The sequence below is a fragment of the Zingiber officinale genome, chromosome 7B (assembly GCF_018446385.1).
Source record: "Zingiber officinale cultivar Zhangliang chromosome 7B, Zo_v1.1, whole genome shotgun sequence".
In the NCBI taxonomy this organism is placed as follows: domain Eukaryota; kingdom Viridiplantae; phylum Streptophyta; class Magnoliopsida; order Zingiberales; family Zingiberaceae; genus Zingiber; species Zingiber officinale.
This window is the reverse complement of record NC_055999.1, coordinates 104,281,875-104,304,210: the sequence shown is the minus strand read 5'-3', so window position 1 is coordinate 104,304,210 and position 22,336 is coordinate 104,281,875. Positions and strand designations below refer to the sequence as shown.

Here is a 22,336-nt window from a genome sequence, read left to right as displayed (position 1 = left end):
AAGGATTGCCAGATCATCGCTGAACGGCTGGGCAATTCGGAAGACCGTCGAGCGGCGACGTTAAATGTCATAGTCGAACCAGCGGCTATAAATACTCGGCCTAAAGACCGTCGAGTGGCGACGTTAAACGCCAGAGCCGAACCGACGACTATAAATACCCGGCCTGAAGACCGTCGAGCGGCGACGTTAAATGTCAGAGCCGAACCGGCGACTATAAATACCCGGCCTGAAGACCGTCGAGCGGCGACGTTAAACGCCAAAGCCAAACTGGCGGCTATAAATACCCCCGGCCTGAAGACCATCGAGCGGCGACGTTAAACGCCAGAGCCGAACCGGCGGCTATAAATACCCGACCTGAATGTTGGTGCGGGAAGCATCCGACGATCGAACCAGTGTTTTGATAATGGCAAAGGATTCAAAGTTAAGGTTATGTTGTGATCTAACAGTCTGAATGAACTTGCAGGAAAGACCTAAGTGTACTTAGGCAAAAGTCCTAATTGAGGTTAGGCAGGTGGAAAATCCTAGGGGTGGTAACCCTAGGTCATAGGGGGTGGTAATCCTATGCGAAAAGTCTTGGTGGGTCGAGGGCTTCAGGCAAAATTCCTAGGGGGTGGTAACCCTAGGTGGAAAGTCCTGATATCACGAACCAGGTGAAAAACTGGACGAGTCGGGGAGCGGGTGTCCAGTAGAAAGTCCGGAAGCATCGAGCACTGAGCAAAAGTCCAGTAAATCTGAAGGATCACACTGACAACATGTAACTCTCCTGAGAGAAGTAAGTGAGGACACGCTCCCCGTAGAGGGAACAGTAGGCGTCGGGTCAACATAGGATTTTCGGTTGGAAATCCGAAATCAGACCCAGGATAGTCCAGAGACTATCAATATTTTATTTACCATGTCTATTATGTGCTAACTTTGTTTTGCAGGGTATGTGTTTAAGACTAACACATTTTGCAGGAACAAAGGAGCAACTTTCAACTCGGATGAACAGTGTCCGAGGCGCCTCCATGGAGCTTGGAGGCGCCTCAGGTGCAAGCCGAAGCCAGCTGTGTAGATGAGCTGGAGGCGCCTTCATGGGGACTGAAGGTGTCTTGGATCACTGCTTGAAGGCGCCTTGGAGCAACATTGAAGGCGCCTTCAGGTGGATAATGAGCAGCGGTCAAAGCTTGATCGACAGCGATCGAAGCAGGATAAAACTTAGGCCCTAAGGCGCCTTGGAACTTGATGGAGGCGCCTTGAACACCCTTTATAAGGGAGTCTCGACCAGCAGCCCAAGATATCAACTTTCGAGCAATCCTTACGCTACAAGTTGCTAACGAGACGATCCCGAAGTGCTGCAACATCATCCCGACAACCCCGAGCTTCAGATTTGATATCCTTGTTGTCGGTACTACTTTTTCTTTATAGTTCAAATTGTAATTAGTTTGTAATAACTTTTCGTGCTTATAGTTGTTGCCCACCAGAAGCGATCAACGATCGCGGAGCTTGGAGTAGGATTCGCCACAGACTTCGAACCAAGTAACTCCTTGTGTCTTTGTGTGTGATTGTTATTTTAATTTCCGCTGCGTTTATTACTCGAGTTTTGCGATTCCGAAACGAGTGAAAGCCACGAGCGCTATTCACCCCCCTCAAGTGCTTCTCGATCCAACACTGAAGACCGTCGAGCGGCGATGTTAAAGGCCAGAGCCGAATCGGCGGCTATAAATACCCGGCCTGAAGACCGTCGAGCGGCGACGTTAAACGCTAGAGTCGAACCGGCGGCTATAAATACCCGGCCTGAAAACCGTCGAGCGGTGACGTTAAACGCCAGAGTCGAACCGGCGGCTATAAATACCCGGCCTGAAAACCGTCGAGCGGCGACGTTAAACGCCAGAGCCGAACCGGCGGCTATAAATTCCCGGCCTGAAGATCGTCGAGCAACGACGTTAAACCCTAGGGTCAGAGCGGCGACCATAAATACTCCGCCTTGAAGACCTTCGAGCGGTGACGTTAAAACCCGACCATGGGAAATAATCCAACGCATGCGCTAAATGGAAGTCGAGCGGCTACTCTAAACCCCGGAGGTATGATCCTAGACGAATACTTCAATAATGGCATGAGTTCCATAGCCGAACGGAACTACGCATCCAAATACTTGGCAAAGCAAACAACACATAACACATAAAGGAGGGCGCAAAATGATTTCATTGATAGGCGTTGCCGAGCGGTAGAATTACATTAAGACTTAAACAAAAAACTCTACTGACCGCTTGCTCACTCGATATACTCAAACGCCTCGTTAGGGATACCCTCCAGAAGCTGAACTCGGTTAACATCCCGGTCGAAAAAATCTTCAGGGAGGTGGTCGTTCGTTTTCAGTTGGGTGATCGTGGCGGTAATGGCCAGCTCGAATAAATGGACGATACGGTCTGTCGCCTTCTCCATAAATGGCTCCGAGCGGAGGTATTGATGTTTCATGGCGGCAAAGCGAATCAGCTCAGCCTCCTGGTAGGTCTTCAAAGCAGCCCGCGACGCTAGCAACTCATCTTCAAGGCGCTTCACGTGGCCTTACAGTTCAGTCTCCTTGGCCAAGCGGCTCTCCCGCTCAGCAACCAGGGAATTCTCCGCTTCCTTCAGCTTCTCGGCCAGTCGCCTGGCTTCCTGGTTCTTTTCTTCTAAGTCGGCGACGACCCGTTGTTCCCTCATGGAGGCCAGCTCCAACTTCCTATCATAGGTCTTCAGCTGTGCCTCTATTTGGCCCAACTTGCTGGTCTGCTCGGCCGATTTCTGCTGCTCCTAAGACAGGAGTCGTTGAGACCTCTCCAGATCAGCCTTCAGACGACCAACCAACGGTCCCTGAGAAGAAGAAGCCTCCCTGGAGAGTTTGAGCTTCTTCAACTCGTCCTCCACCTACGCCAACCGCTGCCATATGGCGATGTTCTCCACCCAGTACTGCAAACAAACATTAGTGTCGATTGGAGGTAATTCACAAAGTGATAGCTAAGAGAACTAACCCCCGTGGACATCTCCAGATGGCTGTCTGTCAGCGCGCCCAGGGGCTGCAAAATCGCTCGCACCCTTGCCTCTTCCCATACGCGGCCGAGCCAACCCCAAAAGTAGACCTGATGTTAGGGAGATTTGGCCTGGTCGCCTAGCGAGCGAAGGTCTTTGGTTGGCAGACGAAGGGTGGCGGTGACAAATCGTCTCCCGCCCGGCGCTGATTGGGCAGAGGCAGATGGGCCGGAGGACTGGGCAGTGCGAACAGGATGAATGGCTGAGCGAGTTATCCTCCTCCCAACCGGAGGAAGGGAGGTAAGTGGCTGCACGGGAAGTGGCTCCTGCAGCTTGGCCAATGAGGGGGTCCGATCGGAGGATGTAGCCTCCACTGTTGTGGGGGTTGTAGATGGGACGCCTCCCGCAGAAGTTTGCACGACCGACGTGGCGGACTGGGAGGCCACCTCGGCTCGGCGTCTCTTGCGGGTGAGCGGCACATCATCGCCCGAGGACCCTGATCCCTCAGCTTGAATGACGGGGGGCACCTCTTGGGCCACCCCTAGGTCAGTAGTCCCGCCCACGCTTGGCGTCTGTTCGGTGGTCCCATCGCCCGCAGTGGCAGTTTCTCCAGCCGTGACCTCCTGCGAGCCGACCGGGGTCAAACCGAGCCGCTCCATCTCCTTGGCGGCAGCCGCCTTGATCTCGGCCTGCATGGACTTCATTATCTCGGTAGCTCGGGCGCATCATGATGTCAGCTGCAAAAGAAGAACATAATCAGTTAGACTTAAAGGAAGGAGGATAAGGAAATCTGGTACCTAGGCTGCTCGGAAGCTGCACTCGGCTCGGACTTAGCCCAAAGATATACAGTACGCCCTCGGGGAGCAATTTGTGAATATCAAACTTCAGGTCGGCCATCATATTGGCAGCATGAAGATAGTCCGACCGTGTCTTGTACCTCTTCAAATCTGGATGAATGGGAAGTCCGATCTGCCACTTGGTCTGGAAGCTCGGACGCTCGGGGAGTCTGATGTAGAAGAAATACTCCTTCCAGTGCTTGTTGGAGGTGGGCATCCTATCGAAGAAGACTAGGCTAATGCGAGATTGGAATAGATAGGTGCCCAGCTCAGACTGTTTAGGGTAGTAGAAGTAGTGGAAGACCTGAGGGGTCAGCGGGATGCTGTGCACTTTGAATAGCACACCTACACCACATAACAAGCGGAAGGAATTCGGAACAAGCTGGACGAGCGGGATGTGAAAGAAATTGCAAACTTTGGTAATGAACAGGTGGATGTGAAATCGAAGGTCGGCCACAAACTGGTCTCGAAAGAAATAGATAGTGCTGGTCGGCGGATTATGTGGCCGATCGGACGGTCCGGCCAGGACAATTTCGTGGTCGGGCAGAAGGTCAAAAGCATTTATGAGATGCGTCGAGTCGTCTACGTCAAACCTGGTCTCCATGGTGGTGTACCAAGGACCAGGGGCCGGGCCGACTGGCTGGGAGGAACTGGTCATAGTCGGAAAACAGAAACAAAGGGATTCGCTAGGAAATTTAACGAGAAAGCAAAAAAGGATCGACGAGAGGCGGTGGAGCTCCGTAAAGCGGTAAAGACCAGGAGAAAAGACAAGGAAATAGAAGATTAGAGCTTACAAGAAAACGGAGTGCTAGAGAAGGAAGCTGAGGATCGCCAGAACGCTGGAACGGAGCGCTGGAAGCAAACGAAGTCGCCGGAGCAAACGGGGGAGAAGCGGAAATAGAGCGCCGGGGAAGCGGCGATGCCAAAACTTTATAAAGATGGGCACGACTGAGGTGAGCCGTCCGATCTAGGGCTCAAGGATCGAAGTGCACATATGACCGTTGAATTCAAACCACTAAACGTCACATCAGCAGCTGTCACCTCGGACGTGCGGCGACTGCATCGTCAACACGTGGCACCCCCTCCCCCCACGAGTCAGCATTTAATGGGTGCATGCTCGGCCTTAATGGAAGTGATCTGCACGAATCACAAGGAGATTCGGACGGCGTCAGTAATAGCCGACCGACCCGCGCCCCCTCGATAGTGGTAAGGAAAAGTACAAAAATGACCAAGTACAAATGCACAAATCACCGACCGGGAGAAAAGGCTTGTCCTACGGGAACCGTCGGGATCCAGCTCATCGGCTGGCTGACCAGCCAATTTCTCACCTGGCTACTTGTCCAGTCAGTCGGACTTTCAGCCTCCTTCGACTAGACTTGAAGGGAAGGCATGTGATCTGGTGGTAAAGGAGGGGCCAACCGGCATAAGGTCAAGGTGGTCAACAAGGGCCCGTCCAGCGGGAGGTCAAGGTGGTCAACACCCTGTAGGTGACCGACCGGGCGAATCACCTCCCCGATCGGTGGAAAGCCGACCCAACATCTCGACAGATCGGCTCGACTCGGGCCCGAGCTCCTGACGTCGGGCGAGTGACTAGCACGGCTTAACAGCAGGGGATGAAGTCTGAGCGATCTTCATCTCGACCGAACGGGAACCATGGCCACTAAGGTTCTCCTGTTCGTGCGAGCAGCGCCAAGGCCTTCATATGATTAGCTGAGCAGATTTCCCGCTCGGCCAACCGCGACATCAGCCGAGCGGTCCTTCCGTCCGGCTTAGTATGAGACAAAAGGGGTAGGTAACTCTATCTTCCTTGAGACAAGTGTCGCCGACAGGCAGCATGGTAGGCGACCAGATCAGACAGAGAATCGTATGATGGAAGTTTCCACTGTCCTGTCAGGGATATGCTCGCGCTATGGGGGTATGACGTCAGACACGCTTTTCTGACACACTCATTATAGGTATGCTTTGAGAGGCGTGCACCTCTCGATAAGCGTGCACGCGCATTCAGGGAGCCCTATATATGGACCCCTATACTCCAATGGAGGTATGCGCGATTCACCTAGCTATAGTTCTCGTTACTCTGCATTGATTTCTCGCCGCTGGGAACTGACTTGAGCATCGGAGGGCCGTCGTCGGGAACCCTTTACCGGCTCGGTTTTGTGCTTGCAGGTTCTCGACGGAGGTCTACGCCATCCCGGAGCTTATGTGAAGCCAGCAGGGAGCGCCATACCCCCAGTGGCCATCGTCTCAGCACTCGGACAAGATCATAAATATTATAAGAAAACTAATAGTGATTTAGAATATGAAATATAAAACCCTCATTGGTAAATCAATGGAGGTAATAGAAGTAATGATTATTAAAAGAATTAATATTTTATGTGTACAAGAGACAAAATGAGTAGGCAAGAAGACAAAAATGATACAGAATTTGGATTTTAAGTTATAGTACACAAGAATAAATAAAACAAAAAATGAAATAGATGTTGTTGTAGATAGTTTGTTAAATGATGAATTATAGTAGTTAGAAAATGTGATAGAATTATAACCCTTAAGATAATAATGACAAAAAAATTATGAACATAATTAGCATATAAACACCGCAAGTTATATTAAATGAAGCTATCAAATCAAGGTTTTGGGACGACTTAGATAAAGTATTATAAAATATTTCGTTAAATGAAAAGATTTTAATAGGAGGTGATCTAAATGAGCATGTTGAAATGAAAAATGAGGAATATGAGAGGGTGCATAAGAGTTATGGATTTGGAACAAGAAATGAAGAAGGAAAACTATATTGGATTTTGCGATAACATATGATCTTATATTATATATATATCCTCTAAACATATTACAATACTCCATAAATACTTATCATTTTTAATTTTTTTTTTACTAAACACTATAACCCAATTGGGAAGCCTGAATCCTAGAGGTAAAATCTTTAAAAAAAAAATAGCTTGAAAATTATAATCCAATTAGGAAGTATGAACCTAGAAATAAAATCTTAAAAAATATTTTAATTCAAATTTAAAATAATAATAATAATAAATAAATAAATCTATTATTTTTTTATATTTTAAAATTTAAAAAACCAATATTTCCTTATACAAATCCCTATATATCCCCTAAACACATTACAATTCTTTGTAAATACTTAAATTATTTTATTTTTAATTTTTCTTTTTTACTAAACACTATAATCCAATTAGGAAGCCTGAACCCTAAAGGTAAAATCTTTAAAAAAAATAGTTTGAAAATTATAACCCAATTAGGAAACATTGACCCTAAAAATAAAATCTTAAAAAAATATTTTAATTATTTTTTAATTCAAAATTTAAAAAATAATTAAAAAAACTGATATGCTGCGCGACATGCACAGTGACATACTGTAGCGTCGATCTTGATTAATAATTTTGGCTTTACTGCTGTATAATCTCAAGAAATCATTTGTTAAAATGCATGATACATTTGTTGGTTCGATGTGGGCAACAAGAGGGAGGTAAATTACCCTAAAATTATAAAAATACCCTTCTTAATCTTTCAACTTGAGTTAAACAAACACTTAATTAAATTAGAACGAAATAAAAGAAAGTACGAGACAACCAGATTTACTTGGTATACAATCAGAAGATTGCTACTCTAAGATAATAAAAGCTCACTATGATCTCTTTCTACGAGCGAATCCTTGGAGGTGGAGAAGCCTCGTACACGCATTTAATAGAAAAGAAAGTACAGAATATGGAAATGAAAGTATAGAAAGTGTTGTTTTGGATCTCGAGTCTCAAACCTCCTTTTATAGCTTTATTGGTCGAAGTGACTGTTTGCTGACATGGCAAATCCCGGGCGCCCGGACCCGGTCCGAGCGCCCCTAGCTGGTCACCTCAATTCACTTTGTAATGGCTAAGTGATAAGTCGTTTATCCACTCCCGGGCGCACTCCTGGGCGCTCGGACTGGTCCAGGCCCCTGGATCGTTGTTGACATGGACCCGAAAGTGATCCGCAGCAACAGTTCTGCGATGAGGCGCATGTTCGATACCAAGGTGGCCCAGGAACCTGGACCCTCTCTAGGCGCCTGGACTTGACAAGGTCAACTCATAGTTGGCATTGTCTGACTTCGACTCCGATCGCTTGAGTGATTCTTCAACCATCCAGAGTTGAACTCACCCGAACCCAACTCCAGCATTATCTTCTCGAGCAGTCTTCCGGTCCAACTTCTCTTTCCTCGAAAGTGTTGCGTGCGTCCTTCTCATCCGCCGATATACTCTTCTGCAGCACCTCATCCCTCGGATGCACTAAGCTCGTCGACCCACTTCTCGTGTTATCATTCTCGCTAGCTGCGTCTTCCGCTAGACTTCTCGTGTTCCTAAGTTTCTGCACACTTAGACACAATGATCAAATATAACAGCTAGACCTAACTTAACCTAGTTAATTATATTAAAACTTACTCGGGGTACTTACAATCTCCCTCTTTTTGAAGTGCATCAACCCAAGTTAAAATTAGGATAAAATGAACATAAAATTTATTTGAAAAATAAATTGCCATGAATAATACAATTAAGTACAACTAAAATATTGCAAATAAGTTCTAAATTTAACCCTCCAATTTCCCCCCTTTATCACATAAAAATAGGGATTAATTTTAGAAAAAAATTCTAAGGGTTACTGTAGTGTTTAATTTTTAGAAAAATATGGGAATTATTGTTCAATAATTCAAATTTCTAAAAATGCAAAACTCATTTAGCAAAAATAATTTCAAAATTATTTTTAACATTCTAAAATTCTAAATTTTTTTGTCACTATTGAACATAATTATCCAGTGTTGTAATAAATTTTTCACGAAAAAGTAATATTAATATTAGTGAAAAATAATTATTTTATTCAGAAAGATGTATTTCTAAAGAAAAATACAAAAAAAATATACTTTGAGCCCAAAAAATCTTGTAAATTTTTTTAAGTATGTAAAACAGAATGTTTTCTTGCAAAAAAAAAAAAATTTCAAAAATTGAATGTTTGAGAAGTTTTAACATTAAAAATTAATATTTTGGTAAAAAATTTGAAAATTTATTAACAGCTAGAAAATTTTAAAAATTTTATTTTAATCAAAGAATTTATTGTCTTATGATTCTAAAAATTTTGAATAGAAAGTTTTCATGAAAAATATTTTTCTAAGTAAAGTAATTCTAATTCAGCAAATCAATTAAATTAAAGAAAATCGAATTTAAACATGATTTAAGAACCTAGTATAGGTTCCTACCTACTGGATTAACAGGATATTTTTTGAGCATATATTTTTATGATACTTTTACAATTTGACCCTTGTAAGATCTAAAATACCGATTCAGTTATTGAAATTTTTTAAAATTTTGAACATATTAACATGCATCACCCTTTTTCAATCGTTCTAATTTCTCTTTTAACTTAGCGTTTTCAATTTTTAGTTCATCAAATTCTTTTAGTGGCCATGCTTTAGCTAAAACTACTCTTATTTTTAGGTTTTTCTTTTTCAATTGTTCATTTTTTGTTTTAAGCTTACATAGAGACTTAGACATATATTTTATGCTTGAATACAATTGATCAGGAGGTAGAAGACATACCTCACTTACCATATCAGATTGAAACTCGATTCTCCCCCTTCATCGTTGTTGTCTTTTGATGTAGCTCCCCCTTCATCAATACTTGCTTCTTAGTTACTTGATTCTTCATGACTCACCAATGTAAGCTTCTATCTCATATTCTGATGAGGAGTTTTCATCCCAAGTAACATTGAGATTCTTGTACTTGGATCGCCCTGGCCCTTTGTCTTTCTTCCTTTTGAGCTTTGGACAGTCATCCTTGATGTGTCCTTCTTTCTGACAATTGTAGCATCATACCTTTCGTTTGCTCCTTGGATTTTTCTTAGTTTGCATCTCATTAAACTTGTTAGATTTAATTTTTTAAAACTTTTTTACCATATATGCTTCTTGATCTTCGTCAAGGGATCAGTCTGATCGGGTTCGTCCTTCTTGTTGGCTCACAGTGATAGGTTATGATTTATCTCTGTTTCTTTTGTCACTGCTGCACATCTAGATTCATATAATTTGAAAGTTGAAAAAAGTTCTTCTAGGGTACTTACCTCCAAGTCCTTAGAGATATAGTATGCATCTACTAAGGTTAACCACTCCATTATTCTCGAGAAGACGTTGAGCGTGTACCAGATTACGTCTCGATTCGTTACCCTTTCTCCGAGGTTGTTGAATTGGATGATTAGTTCTTTGATTTTCTCTTGGAGTTGGGTCACCTTCTCTCCCTTATTCATCTGAAGGTTTGTTAGTTGATTTCTAAGGGCATTCATGGACTCCCTTATTCATCTGAAGGTTTGTTAGTTGAGCAAGAAGGGATGCACATCGATGTCCCTTCTTGCTAGCTTTGCTTCCGAGGTGCTTTCATGGAACTTTAGGAATTTCTTTCATAGTTCTTTGACTGACGTATAGCTTCCGATGTCGTTGACCTCTTGAGGTGGCAGAACACTGAGCAGATATAATTCTGCCTTTTTGTTTGCCACAAAGTCACTCTGTTCTTTCTTATTCCAGAGTTGTTCTTCCTTCACCTCTCCATGCTGATCTCTGGATTTTACAAAACTATATTTAATAGTTAACAATATTTCAAAATTTATTTTAAAAAATACCTCTATCTTTTTCTTCTATATCACGAAGTCTCTCTCGAACTTCGATGGATGAATGCTAATTCAGGCCATTTCTTGTGCTTTAGATGACGATTAGTCCCTTTGAAGTGTTTTGGCTCCGATACCACTTGTTGATCCCGTGTGATCGGTGGTAATAGAGGGTGATTGCCATGAAATTATAAAATACCCTTCTTGATCTTTTGACTTGAGTTAAACAAACACTTAATTAAATTAAAACTAAATAAAAAGAAAGTACGAGACAATCGAGTTTACTTGGTTTGTAATTAGAAGATTGCTATTGATTTGTAATTAGAAGATTGCTACTCCAAGACAATACAAACTCACTATGATCTCCTTCTATGAGTGATTCCTCAGAGGTGGAGAAGCCTTGTACATGTATTGAAGAACAGAAAAGAAAGTACAAAGTATAAAAATGAAAGTACAAAAAGTGTTGTTTGGAATCTCGAGCCCTAAGCCTCTTTTTATAGCTTGACTGGTTGAAGTGACCATTTGCTAACGTAGTAGATCCCGAGTGCCCCCAGCTGATCACCTTAATTTGCTTTGCAACGACTAATTGATAAGCCTTTTATCCACTCCCGGGCGCTCGAACCGATCTGGGCGCCTTTATCGCTGCTGACATAGACTCGAAAGTGATATGCAGCAACGGCTTTGCAACGAGGCACCTATTCGGCACTAAGGTGGTTCGGGCACTGGACAAAGTCAACTTATATTTGACATTGTCCGACTTCGACTCTGATCACTTGGGTGATTCTCCGGCCATCTAGAGTTGAGCTCACCCAAACCCAATTCTGGTCTTCTCTCCTTGAGCAGTCTTCCATTCCAGGTTCTCTTCCCTTAGAAGTGTCATGCGCATCATTCTCGTCCGCCGGTGTACTCTTCTACAACACCTCATCCCTCGGATGTACCGAGCTTGTCGACCCGCTTCCCGTGTTATCCTTTTCGCTAGCTACGTCTTCCGCTCGATTTCTTGTGTTCCTAAGTTTCTATACACTTAGACACAAGGATCATATATAATAGGATCTAACTTAATTTAGTTGATCATATCAAAACTTACCTGAGATACTTACAACATTTCATATCAATTTATTAATTAAATAATAAATAAGAAACATATGCAATATAAATTATTAAATCTATTGTTTTAGTAAATTTGTTATGAACTTTTAAATTGTTATAAATTTGTTAAAACTATAATAAATCCCTATTAAGTTTGTTATCGAGTGATGACCTAAATAGAAAATTAAACACAATACTAACAAAACCAATTTTACTTTGTTCGGAGCCTTCGTCGACTCCTACTCCAAGGCCCGCACGTGAGAGTGCTTTCGTTGGGAAATCACTAATAACTCGTAAAAATATTACACGATTTAGTACAAGAATTATTAAAAGAATACCGACAACAAGGAAGAAGAAATTGAGTCGCAGGTTATCGGAGGAGCTTTGCAGTGTCGCAGGAACAGTGCGCAACAGAGCAATTGTAGAAGGAAGTTGTGTGTCTTTGCTCCAGGTGGAGGGCTCCTTATATAGGTAGCTCCGGGCGCCCGTTCTGGGCGTTTGGACTGTGACGTCGGCCCAGTCAATCAGCGCGCTCAACATTGCGACGAGATAAACTTTTGCATTCCGAGTGCCCGGATCCCTTCCGGGCGCCCGAACCCCTTTTCCAGCAAAAGATTTTTCCTGCAAGAAAAAGATTAGTCCGAGGCAATAAACATTATACTACCCTACAAAACAAAAGTTAGTACAAATATAATAAAAATATAGTAGTAATTAGATTCTGTCTCCTTGAGACCAGAATCTAGTCACGATCTCAACTTAGATTTCCAAAATAGATCTAAGTTGGATCGACTCCTACAGTTTCCTCAAATGGTGAACGCGTCATCACCAAGTCACTCCCCTCCAATGACTTACCTTAACTTACCATCCTGTCAGACATCCGATAGCCCGTCGACCTATCTGGACTTCGTGCAAGCTATCCGGTCGGTCCGTTGACCTAGCTGGACTTCGTGCCAGATATCCGGTCAGCCCATCGACCTATCTGGACTTTGTACCAGCTATCCGGTCAGCCCGTCGACCTAGCTGGATTTCTTGCCAGATATCCAATCAGCCTGTCAACCTATCTGGACTTCTCCTGTACACTCAGTTAGATCGTTAGATCACAACAAACCTGACTTAACTTACTTTATCATTTATCAAAATCTAAGTTAGACCGTTAGTGTTAACCGCACCAACAATTCTTCCTTCACCTCTCCATGTTGATCTCTGGATTTTACAAAAACATATTTAATAGTTAACAATATTTCAAAATTTATTTTTAAAAAATACCTCTATCTTTTTCTTCTATATCGCGAAGTCTCCCTCGAACTTCGGTAGATGAATGCTAGTTCTAGCCATTTCTTGTGCTTTAGACGATGATTAGTCCCTTTGAAGTGTTTTAGCTCCGATACCACTTGTTGGTCCCGTGTGATTGACAAGAGAGGGTGAATTGCCATGAAATTATAAAAATACCCTTCTTGATCTTTCGACTTGAGTTAAACAAACACTTAATTAAATTAGAACTAAATAAAAAGAAAGTACGAGACAACCAAGTTTATTTGGTTTGTAATTAGAAGATTGCTATTAGTTTGTAATTAGAAGATTGCTACTCCAAGACAATAAAAGGTCACTACGATCTCCTTCTATGAGTGAATCCTCAAAGGTGGAAAAGCCTTGTATATACGTTAAAGAATAGAAAAGAAAGTACAAAGTATGAAAATGAAAGTACATAAAGTATTGTTTGGAATCTCGAGCCCCAAGTCTCTTTTTATAGCTTGACTGGTTGAAGTGACTGTTTGTTGACGTGGTAGATCCCGAGCACCCCCAGCTGATCGCCTTAATTTGCTTCGCAACAGCTAAGTGATAAGCCTTTTATCCACTCCCGGGCGCTCGGACCGATCCGGGTGCATGGATCGCTGTTGACGTGGACTTGAAAGTGATCCGCAGCAACGACTCTGCAACGAGGCGCCTATTCAGCACTAAGGTGGTTCAGGCACCTAGACAAGGTCAACTTATATTTGACATTGTCGACTTCAACTCCGATCACTTGGGACCTTGGGTGATTCTCCGACCATCAAGAGTTGAGCTCACCCAAACCTAACTCTGGCCTTCTCTCCTTGAGCAGTCTTCTGTTTCGGGTTCTCTTCCCTTAGAAGCGTTATGCACATCTTTCTTGTCCGCCGATGTACTCTTCCGCAGCACCTCGTCTCTCGGATGTACCAAGCTTGTCGACCCGCTTCCCGTGTCATCATTCTCGTTAGTTGCGCCTTCCGCTCGACTTCTTGTGTTCCTAAGTTTCTACACACTTAGATATAAAGATCAAATATAATAGAACCTAACTTAATTTGGCTGATCACATCAAAACTTACCCGAGATACTTACAACATTTCATATCAATTTATTAATTAAATAATAAATAAGAAACATATGCAATATAAATGATTAGATCTATTGTTTTAGTAATTAAATTTGTTATGAACTTTTAAATTGTTATAAATTTGTTAAAACTATAATAAATCCCTATCAAGTTTGTTATCGAGTGATGACCTAAATGTGTTTAAATAATTTATTTATATGCTTATATATTTAACTTTTATACTCTTAATAATGTCGATGATTTATCTTTGGAGTTTTTTCTTGTAAGTAGAGAAGTCCTATTGGCTTATCACTCAACCTCATGCATCGCATATTGGTTGAATCTTTGTCGATCTATCATTTACCCTTTCGATGGCTACCAAACGACTCCTTTCCTCCATACGGATGCTCCGACGAGAGCATTTTATCGGGACATAATTGATTCTTCCCTTTTGATTATGTTAGTTATAGTGTTTTTATATTTTTGACAATATAATTCATATTAGACATTTGCATTTGATCATTTTGCATCAACTATGTAAATATATCATGCAACTTACATATTGCAGTTATAAAGTTTAGATGATGAATTTCATGGAACAAGTAGAGGTGTAAAGAACTTTGAATATATGGAAAAACAAAATTAGAGGGCTAATCTGTAATATATTAATTATTATAATCGTAATTTTTTTTAGGTCGAATAAATTACTCACTTAAAACTATTCATTTACTTTTATAGTCCCATGTTAATACATTTTATATTATTATATCTCTATTTTGGTATTCAATTAAGTTTTGGTCAAAATTTAATTATTTATTAATTTCTATAATATTAGTCTTCTAAATGTTTGTGATGATTAGGTGTAGTCTCCTATTGAAAATTTACAAATTTTTACCTCTATTTTAATACTTAACTAAAATTTAAGTTAAAATAATTCGACCAAAATTGATATATCAATGTTGAAATAATAGTAATTTTAAGATAAAAACTGAGAGGAGAATTATTTTAGTTTTTTTTTAAATTGAAATGTTCTTCTGATTAAAAAAAACTAATAAAGGAGTTTCTTTTATTTTTGCCCTTCAAGTTTTGTTAAATGTTTTTTAATTGAGATGATTCATCCGATTCCACATAGATTTTCTGTTAGTCATCAAGTAACTCTAAAATTCAACATAATCTTTGTTTTCTTCTTTCTCTCCTTCTGAAATAAGTAAAATGAATGAAATTTTTATCATAAAACTTTTTTTTCTTTCTTTTCCATAGATTTTTCCGATTAGGAAAAAGAAAATAATATATATTATTTTCATTATTATTATAATAATGAATAATGTTAAAAGTATGAACCAAGTCTCACTCCGTAGTCAATGTCTCGATTGTCTTTCTACGAAAAGAAATTAATAGGTTTAAAAAGAAATTGATCCATCATTAGAATATATTTTTTTTAAAATTATTCTCATCTTCAAAGTTTGCTAATAGAGATAAATTATATGATTAATTTATAGTTCATCATTAGAATAAATTTTTTTTTTTAAAATGAAAATTATAATTAACCTAATTGATTATTTCTGGAATGATCGATTTGATGTTATGAAAATTTTTCATCAATTATCAGGATAAATAAAAAAATATACGTAATAATTAATTTAGAAACTGAAACCTATTTTTTCAAAGACTTATATGTCATCAAAAATTAATTCCTTTTTCATTATAAATATTTTTGAAGGATATAATTTGAGTGAAAAAATGGTCTTATTTATATAAAGTTAAAATTCGAGTAGGTAAAGGAGCGAGTGAGGGGAACGATTAGACCGGCCGAGGAAAGAAAATGGGCGACCGAAGCATGTAGAAGGCGTCGGGCTTCCTTTTTTCTCTTCCTACTCCAAACAGAAGGAATCCATTGCTAGCGCTCCTTTTTTTTTCTTTTGCTAATCTCTGGGTTCTATTCGTTCCGAGATGGACCAGATCGCTTCAGTCTTGGATGGTATCAAGGGGTTTGTTCAAACCAGCGAGCGATTCTTCAAGGACGCGTTCCAGAGTCAATTCGACGCACACCGCAAGAACCCAGTAAACACCTCTCTTTCGTATTTTTTTCCACCTTTCTTTCTCAACATTTTCAGGGCATGTGTGCAAGTTCGTCTTTTTTTTTTTGTCTCTTTCATGTTTGCGTTAGCTGTTGGTTGTAACGAATTTGATTATACTGTGTTTTAGTATGTTGAGATCCAATGCAACCGTACTTGCGTCGTTCTTTTTCAAGAACCAAGTTGATAGTGGATTTGTAACATCAGTTTTGCAAGTTATTCGAGTGTTGAAGTCGTTGAACAATGAATTTATTGGGTTATTCTTCTGTGTACCACAATGGGAAACAATTTTTATTCTCAATTTTATTGCATAGTTGCAACTTATTAGCCGCTATGTTTCCCTTCAATACTGTTCTGAGAAAAAAAAAGAGAGATTTGATTAATCTAGGTTTTAACCAGCTTCAAGTCTCCCTGGTGTTGGAATTGCATGTTTCACAATAAGAATGGACTGTAACAGCCATGTGGACATAAGGCTACAATTTCCATGCTGTTAATGATAATGACGATCAACTTATTCATTTGCTAGTTGACAGGATTCCACCAATTGAATATGATGATTACACAGGTGTTTACACCTCCACGATCTAAAAATAAATTGGATCCCAACACATGACCTGTTTCGTTGTCCCACCAGTTTGATCAGTGTCATAGGTGCTACCAGGAAAGCCTTGTAGTACCCTCCCATGTCATCAATCTGTAAGGACAGGTTAACGACAAAGTCAGGACAAGCAACCGCCCAATTGACATCATGGCTCAAGCACTTGACAACATCTGACAATGTGAAGCTGAAGATTTATAAATACAGGCCCTAGGTAATAGGAAGAAAGATTCTATACCCCAGAAAGTGGGGAGATAGTAGACTCAACTCATGAATCTACCTTGTCTACATCAACCTCTTCCTGACCACCTTGGTTGAACCTCGAGGATGGCCCTAACCGATTTGTCTCAATCAAACTCTCTCTAACACCCATTCACCATGGATTCCATCCCTCAGCCAATTTTCTATGGCTCAACCTCATACTTAACATACTCTAACAATCCGATTTGAAGGGCTGAACTATTTGTTAATCTCAACCTTAGTAGATCACTAGATTGGTATGCTAGCAAGACGGAGCCTAGCATGGAACCTCAGATTGCTAGCGAGCGTCCAAGCTTGAAGCCACCTTGGTCCTGAGTGACCACTTTGGGGGCTTAAGTTTAATGGGGCAGAGGACCCAACCTCCCCGATTTCACAAAGGAGTTTAAGAAAATGATAATCATCAATAAAGAAACATGGGAGTTGATGAACCCCCATTTCTCTTCATAACTAACAATAATATTGTAGGAAACTTAATAGGTTATGGGTCAAAGAAGAGGCTAAAAGCACCTAGATGGAAAAAACTTGCTCTTGAAGGTTGGGTTGAGCAACCTTTCAAGGCATAACTCCAGAACTAGTTGATCCAAGGAACTAGGGTCATGGGAGGTTTAAAATTTTACTTGTGGGCTAGTTAGGAAGAGCCTAATCTAAAGAATTTGAAGGCTAGTGAACAGATATACACTAAACCCTAAACCGTACACCAGACTTCGGTATAAAAAAAATTCATACCGATATAAATTTCATACCATTTATATTAAAATTCCGGTATTGGTACGGTATATACCGTACCGAAATACTGATACCGAAAAAATGGGTACGGTATAATACCATATCGAAATTTTTGGTATACTGATAATATTAGTATGGTTCGGTATATTTAAGTACGGTATGTGTGATATACCGAATTTTTGGTATTTTCCCACACCCCTAGGTAAGAATGTCCATATACAGTATCACATATGTCATTATGTGCTTAGTCTTCTCAACTACATTACAAGGGGTAACTCAAAAGTTGTTTGTGCACTAACTCATGGGACAAATTATCAGCTTCAAGGAGTTAACTTGAAGTTGTAAAGCCTACTTCACTAGCTGCAGATGAGTTGCCTAACCTGTTAACAACCTAATGTCTCTAAAGTAAGGTAGTAATGAGTCCTTAATGAGGATCTTGAAGAAATTCTTGAACAAAGCCTGGCTAGTAGAAGATTCAAGTTCCAAATTGCTAATTGCAACCTTTAAATTTGCCTTGCACCTGTCATGGTCCCTGCATTCACAATACAAGAACCCTTGCACTTGTCATGGTTCTTGCATTCACAATACAAGAACCCCTTGCAAAACTATGTAGAAATGCTGGAGTGAGCTAGTCGATTTGCTACAACAGGTGACATTGCTAATTCCAAGATGTCAGAAGCAAGGTCTCATTGGCTAGAGGAACCTCGGAGTCAACAACTGGACACACACTCCTAGAACTTAAAGCGAGACCCCTAATAGTAGACAGGTCGAGCAATGTGAAGGTCAATGTTTATGAAAAAAGAGTCCTACCTACATCTTGAGTGTGGCATCAGAGTATAGTTGTGATCTCACTTTCTTGGCAGAAGACAATGCATGTTAAATGACAAATCATCAAGATACTCTTGTGTCACACTCCAGATTGCCAACTGCTTGGTAAATGGGATACTCATGGACACAGGACACTCGATTGACATACTTTACTACAATACCTTCTTAAAGATGAGTTGTACTAAGTTGGATCTTGATGGGGAGAGCACGACTTTTATAAGTTTCACTGGAAATGCCATATAGACCTTGAGGAAGATCACCTTGTCCTTTACAGCAGGGGAAGAATCACTGTTCTAAACTATTTAGTCACAATTCTTGGTATTTGATCTACCTTCTTGGGCAGGCCTTCCCTTAAATTGACAGCAATGGTGCGTGTCTACCACATGACAATAAAATTTCCGATTCACATTGGGATCAGAGTGGTTTAGAGTCAACCTGGAAAAGTTAAAGGTGTATTATAAGAATGCCCTAAGAATCAACAAAGTCAGTGTTGTAGATTAATAAAGTATCCTAGCCAAGAAGGAAAGGTCGAGCAGAAGGAAAAAGTGTGAGGCAGCCAAGTGCTGCTTCTCCCTGAGACCAGAACCAGTGGAACCAGCTTAGCTCAAGGAGTTCGTGCAAGGACAACCAGGTGTTAAGATTAGGCAGTTGACTGGCAAAGAATGAAGAGTGGGAGATCCTCCAGCTCCATGCGGAGTTTCAAAGATATCTTTGTATGGACAACATCTGGCAATATGAACTCAGATCCAAGGCTTATAAATACAGTATTGGTCAACAGAGAAGGGATCATGTTCCCTAGGAAGTGGACAAAGAGAGAAAGAAAGAGCAAAAGAGAGACGCCTGACAGCATGGCAGACTTAGCTCGAGAATCTACCTTGGCTATGCCAGCCTCTTCCCAACCAGCTTGGCAGATCTTTGACAGTCAGCCTCTAATCAGTCTGTCTCAACCAAACCCAGCACTTGTTCATCTTCACCTTAGATCCCTTCCCTTGTCATTTTCCTCCAGCTCAGCCCTACACCCAACTTGCTCCCTCCCGCAATCCAATAGGAAGGTCTGTCATCTGTTAATCTTGATCTTAACAAATGGCACAATCGTATCGAGTTTTATGAAACAATTCGTTTTTATTTCTTTCAATAGAATTTGCTACATCTCTTATTGCTTTCCTATATAAGAAATTATTGTTCTGGTTAGTTACCTAGTAATGGTTAATTAAGCAACTTGAAGGGATAATTTGCCATTTAATTCTTCTCATTAATGATTTACAGGAACAGTATGAACTTCCTCTTTCCCTTTGATTTTTTATCTTTGCCCTTTATTTTTTGCTTTATGGTGTACTCTTAGATTCTCTCCCAATCCTATTTCTTTGTTGGGCTCTTACAATATTTTTGTCTTATTTATTTTATTTTACACTGTAAATTCCTTTCAGATAGAGATTTTGAAGCGTTTGCAAAGGGAGACATTTTCTGACTTGATGAAGCTTAGGGATAGACAGGATAAAGTGGAACGCGTACTTTCTTCATTTGTTTCTTCCAAAGGAAGTCCATTCCAGGAATCCAGCACACAATTAAAAGGAACAATTAATCTGGGTGGTGCTTTACCTTTTCAGAATGATCAACAAGTACATGATTCTCTGGATAGCTTGGGAATAAACACTGGGATTGATGCAAGGTTCATTTTTAAAACTAATCTCAGAGAGAAAGATGCCTTATTAGCTGAGCTTGTAGCTCATCAGAAGAACAGCATGCACTTTGACAACGAGTACACTGGCATCTCTCTTGTACTATCAAAAATCATGTACCATGCCAGTGTGAGTGACCTGCTGTCTGTGATCTTAGTCCCATTTGGAGCTACTTGTAATGATTTTCGGTCCAATACAGATCAGCCACAGGTGAAGTTTTTGCTGATGTGATTTACCTGAATGCCACAAGCAAGTTTATCTATGCTAATTGATCTGTTTATAGTTTTGGCAGGGTGAATGCCTTAATGGTTTATCTTTATCTAGGCCACCGTTGTTCAATCTTCGTCATGCCTATGGTGTTGGTTTATCTGTTAAAGCATCAAATTTCGCCGCATCTTTTGGCGAGCTGGTTTCTGGTTGGAACACACAAATGGATCCTGCTAGTCAAACCAACAAATTGAATACATTTCTACAAATATCCTCTCAGTATTTCGGAGAAACAAAACTCAGCTTGTCTGGTGTATGGCAAATGCCTTGTTCATTTTCCAAGTCACTTAGGTTTGGCAGATTGGCATGTGGTTCTAGCTCAGTTAAAAAGGCAGTGGCATCTCTTTCTGGAAAGCAGGTGTTAAGAAGTACCGGTGGATCGATATCCATCTTGCTGGACATTGATGAAAGTTCAAAATTTGGGGGATGGGTTGAGGTGCAGAAATCAAGTTCGGATCTACTTAATTGGGCTGTCTTCTTCTCTGACGTATTAGAGAGGAATATTGGATTTGGTGTGACAGTGGGAGGAAGCAGAAAAGCTCAATCAAGTTCAGTTATACTTGAAACTTTTCTAAATTTTTGTGTGGACAAAAGAGCCATTGTACAGCCAGCTCTGGTCTTAACGTTTAATGAGAGACGTCGAGCAGCACCTGCATTGGTGTTTCGGACTAGTTGGTCTATGTGATCGTCCGCAGCTAAAGCCAGCTACATTCACGGTTACAGCTTATCAAAATCGATAACCCTCAGTTTGTAAAAGAATATGAACTTAAAAATGCTCTATTCATAATGATTTTTTTTTAAAAAAAAATCAGAAGTAGTTACATCATGACTAAGCTACATACACATGAAACACACACAATTCACAAACTAACTTGTTGGAGGTTTCTTCATTTAGATCTAAACTCAAATTTATTGTCTTTGTTTTTTATTCAACGTAGCACTAGAGTTGGACATAGATGTCATTTTGGTAGTACATATTTCTATTTGGATTTTTGTATGCAGTATGTAGATGTCTATATGCCAAAACTACTTAATGCTAGGGTTTTTTTTTAAAAAAAATTGACAAAGGCTCTGAAATCATGGCGAGCATGGTCAAATTTGGAGTTAATCCGCTGTGCCTATATCTATTAATGATTTTTTTAATTATAATTCATTCAAGGTTGAATAATATGTAGAATCATAGAGTTTACGGGCCTCAGTAGTTAGGAAGATATAAGTTATTGTTTGGAGTGGATGTAATATGCCTAAATTTGTTATTGATTGTCTCAAAATTATTCATGGTTATTTTTGTTTTTTTAAATTACAGGAGGCTAAAAAGTGTCCAAAATCAAAATTAATAAGCAAGGACTTAATTAAGAGAGTCCTAAGAAGACAATAAGTCCTAGTTTGGAGTGAATTTTACATGTCAATCAATGTTTATTAGTGACATCAAAACACATTGATGGGTCATTACGTATAAGAAAAAAAAATTGATACAAGAACAAAATATTGAGTGCTAGGAATATATCTACAATAATTAGGATTCAATACTAAGGATTAGAATGAAGTATTCAATTAAAATTGAATCGAATTAATTGAAATTGAATAAATTATTTTTTTTCAAATTAACTAAATCGACTGATAAATAAAATATCAGTTAATTCGATCAAAAATTAAATTAACTTAATTTTTTAACAATGATGGAAGATTTACTGATTGATCATGTCCGAACGTGTGAATGTGGAAAGTCGGGGAAGTGACAGTTCAGCTGACTGGATGAAGACCTCGCGTCTATCTACAAAACAAAACCAAACCAAGGAAGGAGTCCCTGACGTTGACCCTCCGACGTTCAAGTTAGAAGTAGGAGAGGAAAAAACGTAAGAGTACTAAAGATAAAGATTTTTCTTGCCTTTCTTCATACCTGACATCTCCTTTTATACCGTTTCTGGTGACCCTCAATCTTCCACTATTTAATGATATTGATTACCGACAGAGAATATCTTTATTTTGTCTTCTTCTCATTTAATGATAA

At 40.3% G+C, this 22,336-nt stretch overlaps 1 protein-coding gene across 2 annotated transcripts; it reads left to right on the top strand.

Annotated features, from left to right (window-relative positions):
- The first annotated feature begins 15,671 nt into the window (after nt 1-15,671).
- LOC122006661 lies at nt 15,672-21,081 on the top strand. Of its 2 annotated transcripts, none has more exons than XM_042562238.1 (3): nt 15,672-15,952; nt 19,807-20,268; nt 20,351-21,081. In XM_042562238.1, exons 1-3 carry the CDS (start codon nt 15,842-15,844, stop codon nt 21,008-21,010), a joined length of 1,233 nt encoding a protein of 410 aa, XP_042418172.1. In that variant the 5' UTR covers nt 15,672-15,841; the 3' UTR covers nt 21,011-21,081. The 2 variants fall into 2 exon arrangements, with proteins under 2 accessions (XP_042418172.1, XP_042418171.1); XM_042562237.1 differs by having other exon boundaries at nt 20,342-21,081.
- The last annotated feature ends 1,255 nt before the right edge of the window (nt 21,082-22,336 follow it).